The following is a 12429-nucleotide window of genomic DNA, read 5'->3' as shown; positions in this document are numbered from 1 at the left end:
GTACCTGGGTAGATTTGGGCGTGGTTTCTGGATAGATTTGGGCCTGGTTTCTGGGTGGATGGAGCCTGGTTTCTGGGTGGATTTGGGCCTGGTTTCTGGGTGGATTTGGGCCTGGTTACTGGGTGGATTTGGACCTGGTTTCTGGGTGGATGGGGCCTGGATTCTGGGTGGAGCACAGTAAGGTGCCTGTGGCGTTCTCATTACCATGGTCATGAAGCAAAGTTCTTTCAATTCACTGAAGTTTCAGTTCGCCCCCTAAATCGCAGCATCTTATGAAGTATATAAAATGAGTTTCTCTAGCTGGTTCTACTTTCTTGTAATTAAAGAACTTAAATGGACAGAAATACCTATTCCAAGGGGCCAGGACGTGCAAAAATGTACATGTCAGTAGTCTGCTTGAATCCGATTTCCCTACTCTGGTTGTACATCCAGTGGAAAGATGCTGCAATGTCAGTATAAACTACTCTATTGCCATCAGACACATGGGAACACCACCACCTTCACTTTCCCCTCCAAGTCACACACCATCCTGACTTGAAAATATATCGTCATTCATTCATTGTCACTGGGTCACAATCCTGGAACTCCCTCCCAAACAGCACTGTGGGAGCACCTTCACCACACGGACTGCAGCGGTTCAAGAAGGCGGCTCACCACCACCTTCTCAAGGGCAATTAGGGACGGACAATAAATGTTGGTCTTGCCAGCCATGCCCACATCCAATGAATGAAAGATAAATCTAGTGACAGAAACATGGAGCTTTCTCAACAGTTTCACAAACCGGAAACCTTTCCGTTTTCAGACTGAGATTCCTCTTGTCCTGCAGAGGATGGAAAGCCTGTTCTTCTTCGAATAGCGTCAGGGGATCTTTTGCATCCACCTGAGAGGGTAGGTGGGGCCTCGGTTTAACATCCCATCCGAAAGACAGAGGCACAGTAAATAGTTCTGAGGACCAAGGGTTTGTTGATAAGATGGTAGAATGGATAGAAAAAGTGGCAAATGTATTCAGTGTCAGTAAATGTGAGCTGGAACATTTTGGTAAAAGAATAAAAGTAATACTTTGGGGGAGGCTGGGTGATGTGGAAGAGCAGAGGGATTAGGGGCTTCTAGATGAGATCGCTATCAAAAGCTTTCATAATTTTAAATCTCTCTAAGTTCACCCCTCAGCCTTCTCGTTTTAAGAGAAAAGATACCCAGCCTGTTCATCCTTTCCTGATGGGTGTACCCTCACATTTCTGGTCTCATCCTTTTAAATCTTCTCTGCATCTTCTCCAGTGCCTCTATATCTCTTTTATAATATGGCGACCAGAACTGTACGCAGCACTCCCAAGTGTGGTCTAACCACGATTCAATATAGGTTTAGCATAACTTCTCTACTTTTCCATTCTCTCCCTCCAGAAATAACCCCTAGTGCTTGGTTTTCTTTTTTTAATGACTTGTGTCGCTACTTTTAGCGATTTGTGCATTTGAACTCGCAGAGCCTTTTGCTCTTCTGCACCATTTAGATTCTTCTTTTCCAAATAATATGCAGACTCCGTGCTTTCCTTTCCTCATATTTATCGGTATTGAAATCCATTTACCATTCTCCAAATTTATTAATGTCTTATCATTTTTTCCTTTATGTCTTTACGCGTCGAACTTGATATACTTGGTGAACAAAACAGTAAGTGCAGGACTGTACTGCAGACCAGCAGCGTCCAGTTCATTTAAAGCCAATGAAACGGATTTTCAAGGACCATTGGTAACTGGGCCAGTTATGTTCTCAACCTACAATCTGTCTTCTTTGCCCTGGATAAATACATCACGTTTGAATGTGTTTTTCTTTTTGCTTTATTTAATTCAACGGCCACCTTTGAAGTGCTGATCACTGGGCCTCAAGGGACATTCCATTTTCTAAGCACCGCAGAGGACAATGATTCATCCAGGTGTTGTTGGGCTCCAGGCATTATGCACCTGCCAGCAGTACCCCAAAATGGGGCTCCTGGGATGAGAGGGCTGTCTTACGATGAGAGATTGTGTAGAATGGGCTGACACGCTCTCGAGTTTAGAAGAATGAGAGGTGATCTCATTGATTCCGAAGGGGATTGACAGGGTAGATGCTGAGAGGTTGTTTCCCCTGGCTGGAGTGTCTAGAACTAGGGGTCACAGTCTCAGGATAAGGGGTCGGCCATTTAAGACAGAAATGAGGAGGAATTTCAGAAAGTTGTGAATCTTTGGAATTCTCTGCCCCAGGGGGCTGTGGATGTTGAGACCCTGAATATATTCAAGGCTGAGATAGATAGATGTTTGGAGTCTAGGGGAAACAAGGGATATGGAGATTGGGCGGGAAAGTGGAGTTGAGGTCAATGATCAGCCATGATCTTATTGAAGAAGTAGAAAGAAATCGAAAGGTGACGTCACAGCCAAGGGGGTAAGTGATTGGCTGGTGATTGGTAAGTAGCTTTTCTTTTTTCTTTATCAGTAAGTAACATTTAGCATTGTTGTTGCCAAATTAAGTTTATCTAAGGGTTAAGTCATGGCAGGTCAGCTCGGACACATGTTATGCTCCTCCTGTACTATGTGGGAAGTCAGGGGCGCTTCCGGTGTCCCTGACGACTATGTGTGCGGGAAGTGTATCCATCTCTAGCTCCTGACAGACCGCATTGCGGCACTGGAGCTGCGGGTAGATTCACTCTGGAGCATCTACGATGCTGAGAATGACGTGAATAGCACGTTTAGTGAGTTGGTCTTACGGCAGGTAAAGGGTACACAGCCGGATAGTAAATGGGTGACCAACAGGAAGAGCAGTGCAAGGAAGGTCGTGCAGGGGTCCCCTGCGGTCATCCCCCTGCAAAACAGATACACCACTTTGGGAACTGTTGAGTGGGATGACTCATCAGGGGGGAGCAGCAGCAGCCAAGTTCATGGCACTGTGGCTGGCTCTGCTGCACAGGAGGGCAGGAAAAAGAATGGGAGAGCGATAGTGATAGAGGATTCAATTGTAAGGGGAATAGATAGGTGTTTCTGCGGCCGCAACCGAGACTCCAGGATGGTATGTTGCCTCCCTGGTGCAAGGGTCAAGGATGTCTCGGAGCGGGTGCAGGACATTCTGAAAAGGGAGTGTGAACAGCCAGTTGTCGTGGTGCATATAGGTACCAACGATATAGGTAAAAAACGGGATGAGGTCCTACAAGATGAATCTAGGGAGCTAGGAGATAAATTAAAATGTAGGACCTCAAAAGTAGTAATCTCAGGATTGCTACCAGTGCCACGTGCTAGTCAGAGTAGGAATCGCAGGATAGCTCAGGTGAATACGTGGCTTGAGGAGTGGTGCAAAAGGGAGGGATTCAAATTATTGGGACATTGGAACCGGTTCTGGGGGAGGTGGGACCAGTACAAACCGAACGGTCTGCACCTGGGCAGGACCAGAACCAATGTCCTAGGGGGAGTGTTTGCTAGTGCTGTTGGGGAGGAGTTAAACTAACATGGCAGCGGGATGGAAACCTATGTAGGGAGACACAGGGAAATAAAATGGAGGCAGAAGCAAAAGATAGAAAGGAGAATAGTAAAAGTGATGGGCAGAGAACAAGGCAAAAAAAAAGGGCCACATTACAGCAAAATTCTAAAGGGGCAAAGTGTGTTAAAAAGACAAGCCTGAAGGCTCTGTGCCTCAATGCAAGGCGTATTCGGAATAAGGTGGACGAATTAATTGCGCAGAGCGCAGTTGATGGATATGATGTAATTGGCATCACGGAGACATGGCTCCAGGGTGACTAAGGCTGGTAACTCAACACCCAGGGGTATTCAGCATTTAGGAAGGATAGGCAGAGAGGAAAAGGAGGCGTGGTGGCGTTGCTGGCTAAAGAGGAAATTAATGCAATACTAAGAAAGGACATTAGCCTGGATGATGTGGAATCGGTATGGGTGGAGCTGCAGAATACCAAAGGGCAAAAAACGCTAGTGGGAGTTGTGTACAGACCACCAAACAGTAGTAGTGAGATTGGGGACAATATCAAACAAGAAATAAGGGATGTGTGCAATAAACGTACAGCAGTTATCATGGGCGACTTTAATCTACATTGGACTAACCAAACTGGTAGAAATGCGGTGGAGGAGGATTTCCTGGAGTGTATTAGGGATGGTTTTCTAGACCAATATGTCGAGGAACCAACTAGAGAGCTGGCCATCCTAGACTGGGTGATGTGTAATGAGAAGGGACTAATTAGCAATCTTGTTGTGCGAGGCCCCTTGGGGAAGAGTGACCATAATATGGTGGAATTCTTTATTAAGATGGCGAGTGACACAGTTAATTTGGAAACTAAGGACCTAAACTTAAGGAAAGGTAACTTCGATGGTATGAGGCATGAATTGGCTAGAATAGACTGGCAAAGGATACTTAAAGGGTTGACGGTGTATAAGCAATGGCAAACATTTAAAGATCACATGGATGAACTTCAGCAATTGTACATCCCTGTCTGGAGTAAAAATAAAACGAGGAAGGTGGCTCAACCGTGGCTAACAAGGGAAATTAAGGATAGTGTTAAAACCAAGGAAGAGGCTCGAAAAAGCAACAAACCTGAGGACTGGGAGAAATTTAGAATTCAACAGAGGAGGACTAAGGGTTTAATTAAGAGGGGGAAAATAGAGTACGAGTGGAAGCTTGCAGGGAACATAAAAACTGACTGCAAAAACTTCTATAAATATGTGAAGAGAAAAAGATTAGTGAAGACAAACGTCGGTCCCTTGCAGTCGGATTCAGGTGAATTTATAATGGGGAACAAAGAAATGGCAGACCAATTGAACAAATACTTCGGTTCTGTCTTCACGAAGGAAGACACAAATAACCTTCCGAATATACTAGAGGACAGTGGGTCTAGTGAGAAGGAGGAACTGAAGGATATCCTTATTAGGCGGGAAAATGTGTTGGGGAAATTGATGGGATTGAAGGCCGATAAATCCCCGGGGCCTGATAGTCTGCATCCCAGAGTACTTAAGGAAGTGGCCCTAGAAATAGTGGATGCATTGGTGATCATTTTCCAACAGTCTATCGACTCTGGATCAGTTCCTATGGACTGGAGGGTAGCTAATGTAACTCCACTTTTTAAAAAAGGAGGGAGAGAGAAAACGTGTAACGATAGACCGGTTAGCCTGACATCAGTAGTGGGGAAAATGTTGGAATCAATCATTAAGGATGAAATAGCAGTGCATTTGGAAAGCAGTGACAGGATCGGTCCAAGTCAGCATGGATTTATGAAAGGGAAATCATGCTTGATAAATCTTCTGGAATTTTTTGAGGATGTATCTAGCAGAGTGGACAAGGGAGAACCAGTGGATGTGGTGCATTTAGACTTTCAAATGGCTTTTGACAAGGTCCCGCACAAGAGACTGGTGTGCAAAATTAAAGCGCATGGTATTGGGGGTAATGTACTGACGTGGATAGAGAACTGGTTGGCAGACAGGAAGCAGAGAGTCAGGATAAACGGGTCCTTTTCAGAATGGCAGGCAGTGACTAGTGGAGTGCCGCAGGGCTCAGTGCTGGGACCCCAGCTCTTTACAATATACATTAACGATTTAGATGAAGGAATTGAGTGTAATATCTCCAAGTTTGCAGATGACACTAAACTGGGTGGCAGTGTTAGCTGTGAGGAGGATGCTAAGAGGCTGCAGGGTGACTTGGACAGGTTAGGTGAGTGGGCAAATACATGGCAGATGCAGTATAATGTGGATAAATGTGAGGTTATCCATTTTGGGGGCAAAAACACGAAGGCAGAATATTATCTGAATGGCGGCAGATTAGGAAAAGGGGAGGTGCAACGAGACCTGGGTGTCATGGTTCATCAGTCATTGAAAGTTGGCATGCAGGTACAGCAGTTGGTGAAGAAGGCAAATGGCATGTTGGCCTTCATAGCTAGGGGATTTGAGTATTGGAGGAGGGAGGTCTTACTGCAGTGGTACAGGGCCTTAGTGAAGCCTCACCTGGAATATTGTGTTCAGTTTTGGTCTCCTAGTCTGAGGAAGGACGTTCTTGCTATTAAGGGAGTGCAGCGAAGGTTCACCAGACTGATTCCAGGGATGGCTGGACTGTCATATGAGGAGAGACTGGATCAACTGGGCCTTTATTCACTGGAGTTTAGAAGGATGAGAGGGGATCTAATAGAAATGTATAAGATTCTGACGGGACTGAACAGGTTAGATGTGGGAAGAATGTTCCCGATGTTGGGGAAGTCCAGAACCAGGCGACATAGTCTTAGGATAAGGGGTAGGCCATTTAGGACTGAGATGAGGAGAAACTTCTTCACTCATAGAGTTGTTAACCTGTGGAATTCCCTGCCGCAGAGAGTTGTTGATGCCAGTTCATTGGATATATTCAAGAGGGAGTTAGACATGGCCCTTACGGCTAAGGGGATCAAGGGGTATGGAGAGAAAGCAGGAAAAGGGTACTAAGGGAATGATTAGCCATGATCTTATTGAATGGTGGTGCAGGCTCGAAGGGCCGAATAGCCTACTCCTGCACCTATTTTCTATGTTTCTATGAATGGCAGAGCAGGCTCGAGGGGCCGTATGGGCTCCTCCCGCTCCTAATTCTTATGCTCTTATGTTCTTAAAACGTGTGTGACATAACCGTGTTCATCTCCCAAGACTGGGTTTTGGATTGGCTGAAATAATGGCCTTGAAAACCAATGAAAACTTTTGGAGGTATTTTAACACCTTCAGCCCTCTCTGCGTGAATGGCAGGGGCGGGGGAGGGGAAATTGCAGTGTGTTCACGTCCAGCATCTTAACTTGCCTGAAATCAGGCATGGGAAGGACGCACGCCCCAGAGTAGCGAGGGCCTCATTTACTCAGCGGGATAAGCGCTACCATTTTAAGGACCCACAACCCAAAGCAACCTCGTGGCCCAACCAAGGAAACTGCGAGCCTCCTCTGCTCCAGGCCACCCCACACCGTCTGCAGCCACGATCCAGTCAGAACCCCCTCATTGACCTTGTCGGGGGCTGTTCTACCAGGTCCCCAGCATCGTCTCACCTGCCGGCTCCAGGAAGGAGATAGTGCCGAGGCGTGTGTGGGGGGGTTTCCCTCCCATTCCACACCGAATGCGCCCCGATTTAAAAAGGGGGCTGTCGTTTTCTCAACTTTCTCCCACCTCCAAAATGAATGGAAAAAATAAGAAGGAGATCGAAAATTGTAAACTTCACGGCAGGGAAAAGTTATTTGGCGAAGATAGGTTAAATCCCAAAAGGACAAAGATTGGGGGAAATGAAATGAGAGGGCAAGCAAAAATGATGTTTTTAATTTCAATTGTGTTTTCAATGTCACTGTTAGTTTCTTGGTAGAGTAATAAAGCTAATTTTGACCACTGTGAGTAGTTTTATTACTATAATATTCATGTTCAATGCAGCGTCAGAGTGTGTGAGCTATAAACATAGAAAGCCTGTTGGCCCCAGGACATGGTGTCATGTAGGGTCTCAGATCTACCAGCAGTCTAAGGATTTTTAAAGTATTATTGTGAGCTTAGAAATACATCAGGACTTCAAAAAGAAAGAGCAATGTGATAATGACTAGATAATCTTTTATTTAGTGATATTAATTGAGACAGAGAGAGAGCGAGAGACAGACATTGAAACAGAGGTAACGAGAGAGACAGAAGCAGAAGCCTCGAAAAGTAATTGACATACAGAATGCTTAAATCGCACCCTGTAGTCTGAAAGAAAAATGCAAATTTTGTTACAACGACACAATAATTATTACTGCATGACCGTGGTTCAGGGTCTGATAGGGGGGCCCGCTGAAAGCTGGGATTGGAGTGGGAGACTGTCATGGTGGCTGGGATTTTAATGATGCAAATCCATAAATCTTGGAGAGACTGATGTGTCCATGCCTAAATCCGTTGATATGCTTTTATTTGCATCATTTACTCTGCTGATGGCAATGATAAATCTAACAACCCAATCTTTTCATTTAAAAATGATGGGCTCAATTTTCCCCAATGCTGTTTTTTGGCGTATTGCAAGAGTTATGCCAGTTTTTTTTGGCCCCGACTACTCCAAAAAAAAACTAGCAAGTTTCTCCGTTCTATTTTTTGAATAGGCTGTGCAGCCTGTCCTTTAGCTTCTGGGGGTGGAGCCTAAAGTCTGCGCCGAAAAAGCGATGCCCCAAGACGGGTGACTGGCTGCCTGTTGGTGGCCCAGCCGAACCCGTGGCCACCATTGTCGGGCCGACCTTGGAGTTGGCCCGACAATTCAAATAAAATGGAGGCGCGGCAGAGCGACCTCCCCTTTAAGGGTGGACATTCGGCCCAGGCACGCACAGCTTCCCGCTGGGGAAATCTGTCGGGGACACCGACTAGCGGCAGCGCCGCTCCCGCGGGGTAATTTCCCACTGGGGTCGGTGAGGGGGTCGCCGCCGGGTGGTGTGGGGTTGGCGCGTGCCCGACGGAGCGGCAGCATGGCCGGCGTGGTAACCCGTTCCCACCGCTCCCGGCCCGGGGGACAATATAGGCGGGGTCACCCATCCGTCTGCCCCTCCATCGGTGACGCCTCTCCGCTCCATTAATGGAGCTTAAGGAGGGGGACAATTTCGGCCCCCTAGTCTTTTCCAAATAGGTGTTTTTAAGCCGTGCCAATGGCCTTCGCTCTATCATCCACCTCAAACTGAGCAGTTTGTAACCCAGAAACAGGTGCAGCACCAACTGGGTAAGTTACCACAACATGCGCAACAGTTACAAAATTAATTTTATATTTCTGTGAGGACATGGATGGAACACTCACGTGTTTGATTTGTCAGCAACAAGTAGCTGTGGTGAAAGAATACAACATTCGAAAAGGAGGTGAGAAATATGAAAAGGACACGGCAAAATTAGGTGACGATAAATGTTCTGAATTACTACAGTCATAGAGTGATACAGCACAGAAGGAAGTCATTCGGTCCATCGTGCCTGTGCCAGCTCTTTGAAAGAGTTATCCAATTGGTTCCCCTCCCCTAACTTTCCTGTTAGACCGGCAAATTTTTCCTTTTAGAACATAAGAACATAAGAAATAAGAGCAGGAGTCGGCCATTTGGCCCCTTGAGCCTTCTCCACCATTCAATAAGATCATGGCTGATCTGATCTTGGCCTCGACTCCACTTCCCTGCCCGCTCCCCATAACCCTTGACTCCCTTATCGTTCAAAAATCTGTCTATCTCCACCTTAAATATATTCAATGACCCAGCCTGCACAGCTCTCTGGGGTAGAAAAATCCAAAGACGAGGAGAAAAAAATTCCTCCTCATCTTTGTTTTAAATGGGCGACCCCTTATTCTGAAACTATGCCCCCTAGTTCTAGATTCCCCCACAAGGGGAAACATCCTCTCTGCATCTACCTTGTCAAGTTCCCTCATAATCTTTAACGTTTTGATAAGATCACCTCTCATTCTTCTAAACTCCAATGAAGTATCCATTCAATTCCCTTTTGAAAGTTACCGTTGAATCTGCTTCCAGGCACTGCATTCCAGATCATAACAACTCACTGCGTAAATAAAATTCTCCTCATCTCCCCCCGATTCTTCTGCCAATTACCTTAAATCTGTGGCCTCTGGTTACTGACCCTTCTGCCCTTCTGCCACTGGAAATAGTTTCTCCTTCAAAACCTATCACAATCTCTCATAATATTGAACATCTCTATCAAATCTCCACTTAACCTTCTCTGCTCTAAGGATAACAACCCCAGCTTCTGCATGCTCTCCACATAACTGCAGTATTTGTAAAAGCAGCGAATGCTCCCCACATGAGTGATGCTTCTGTTAAAGGCGAGCTAAGAGATTGCCCTTGATGTAACACGTGCTAAATTCTGCAGAAACACGTCTAGATAATGTCTGCTGAATGTGGCCCTCACCAAGTGGTTGGATCAGGCCCACCATCTGCAATGAGTTTGACACCGCTGGTCTAATATTGGCCCACTAAATGAAATGCTGTTCCTTTTCCTTTGTCTTAGTGTTCATGTCTTTTTGTTTTTCAGCTTCAGAAGCAGTTATTAGAACTGGATGAGGACGACCCCTGCTACGAATTCCGAAGGGAGCGTTTTACTGTCCATCGCACCCATCTCTATTTCTTGCACTACGAGTTCGAGCCTTCTGCTGACCACACCGAGGTTACGCTGGTGGCCCAGCTCTCGATGGACAGGTCAGTGTGATAGTGTTCCACTAAGTGGACTACTGTGGTATTGCAACTGCTGCTGTAAATACAATAAAAGTCACACGATGTATAGGAGCCATCTTGTGTAGAATGTGTGTATTTGTGATGTCACAATCAGGAAGCTTTGTCCTCTTATTTTGCCTTCATGGAGGTGAAGGATGTTAGTGGTGCAAAGCAATGCAATTTCTAACTTTCGATCATGTAGTACCCTCAGGAATAGGGTGGTGCAAATGTGAATGCCTCTACTCTACCCCAACTCTGCACAAAGGGAACTTTTCCCACCTTCCACGTCAATTTCATAGACTGCCAACTGGTGCTGAATCTGCCCCGCTATTTTGTGTGGATGAGCTTATGCCAACAAGAAACTAGGTCAATCTCTATCTCATAGGTCCCTTACATTGAACAGACATTCGCCGTCTTTGAACCAAGATCCCAGAATCTTCTGTTCTGTTTCCTGGTTGGTGACTTCCCCTCGCAATTCCCCCGCCCCTCCCCCCTGCAGTTTTAAGTTAGCTAATCTCAACTAGTTCAGAGATACTGTGTTAGAGAGAGTGGAAGTTAGCCAAGGTTCCCACTCTTACTCACAATCCCGTGATCTCTAGTGGAAGAGCGCGCATGTGTAGTCATGAGGCGAGGACATGAGCGTGTGATGCCCCCTCCCATGGTAAATGGCCAACTGTCTCGAACTTGTGTAGGCTCGAACGTGAAGAATGGCCCCTTGGTAAAAGTGCTGGAAGGTGGTTGGTTCCCATGAAACTTATCCCAGTGAGAGCCAGCGCCTTCAGGAGAGAGGCGGGGGGAGATAAGTAAATGTGAGTGACTCCAAGTTAGTCAACTCATCTTCTGGTTCCACTGATAAGCAAATCAGGTTTGGCTCTTGAGGTATATGATGTCACTTGACCCCTATCGAAGTGAGAGTGCCTGTAATTGCTCGCACATCTCCATTACCTTTTGGTAAGGCCCATTGTCCTGTGGTTACTCCCGTGCTTTCCCCCTCAGGCATGAAAACATGAGAACATAAGAATTAGGAGCAGGAGTAGGCCATTCGGCCTCTCGAGCCTGCCCCTCCCCCCCCATTCAATACGATCATGGCTGATCTTCTATCTAAACTCCACTTTCCTGCACTATCCCCATTTCCCTTGATTCCCTTAATATTTATAAATCTATCAATCTCTGTCTTGAATATACTCAAAGATTGAGCCTCCACAGCCCTCTGGGGTAGAGAATTACAAAGATTCACCACCCTCTGAGTGAAGAAGTTTCTCCTCATCTCAGTCCTAAATGGCCAACCCCTTATCCTGAGACGGTGACCCCTGGCTCTAGACTAAAACAGTACGGAATGAGCCATAGTTTTTCTGAACAGCTCTTTTTTGATTGTAACCAATCAGTAGGCACCAGGCAGTAGGCATCGCCGAGAGCATGTAGAAATCAAGCCCAGGCAGCGGAAAGAGCGCGCGGCAAATCTGTCCCACCCTCCCTTACCCTCAACGACCATCTGTCCCACCTGTGACAGGGACTGTGGCTCTCGTATTGAACTGTTCAGCCACATAAGGACTCATTTTAAGAGTGGAAGCAAGTCTTCCTCGATTCCGAGGGACTGCCCATGATGATGACCAGGCTGTGCATGGGGCTAGGGGGTGCGACCTCAACGGCGAGTGAGCCAAGCGCAGCCATTGAGAGGAGTCAAGTGCGAATGACAGCGAAGGCTGGGACTCCAGTTCAGGACTTCAGTATTGTGCCATTATCGCACTAACTGCCTTTAAACCTTGCAGTTTCTTCACAGAACTATGAAGGTGGCATGTCTCACAGCTCTGACAGTAAGTGGACAGAGAGTAAGTTTAAATACAAAGAGACAGGCAATCATAGAATCATACGGCACAGAAGGAGGCCATGCAGTCCAACATGCCTGTCCCGGCTCTTTGAAAGAGCTATCCAATTAGTCCCGCCCTCCCGCCCCCCCCACCCCACTCATTCCCTGTAGCCCTGGAATTATTTTCTCTCAAGTATTTTTTCAGTTCCTTAGGCTTTCAGATAAGGTTCAGTGGCTAAAGCATGTAAGGGCGTTTAACCATGGCAAGCTGTTTGCTCAACTGCGAGCGTCCATGTGTCGCTGGCATTAAGTGGCGGAATCTGTCTCTTGTGCAGGTAAAATCCATTTGGGAGCTACGAGTGTCTGTAAGTAGGATTCTCTCACCTTCTGATCGTATGATTCGCTGGATAGAAATCACTGAGGGGAGCTTAAGGTTGGAGTATTTTAAGTTCTGACAGTTCAGCCCACTGC

General features: G+C 46.4%; 1 protein-coding gene across 3 annotated transcripts in view; it reads left to right on the top strand.

Annotated features, from left to right (window-relative positions):
- The window catches only part of large1 (LARGE xylosyl- and glucuronyltransferase 1), a 781831-nt gene that overhangs the window by 756672 nt on the left and 12730 nt on the right, over positions 1-12429 (top strand). For all 3 annotated transcript variants that reach the window (XM_070900694.1, XM_070900696.1, XM_070900695.1), the window contains one exon: positions 9973-10136. In XM_070900694.1, coding sequence (XP_070756795.1) covers positions 9973-10136 — 164 coding nt within the window. The remainder of the gene's footprint in view (positions 1-9972; positions 10137-12429) is intronic.

This window comes from Pristiophorus japonicus, chromosome 15 (assembly GCF_044704955.1).
Source record: "Pristiophorus japonicus isolate sPriJap1 chromosome 15, sPriJap1.hap1, whole genome shotgun sequence".
Classification (NCBI taxonomy): domain Eukaryota; kingdom Metazoa; phylum Chordata; class Chondrichthyes; family Pristiophoridae; genus Pristiophorus; species Pristiophorus japonicus.
This window is presented reverse-complemented; position numbering and strand designations above follow the sequence as displayed.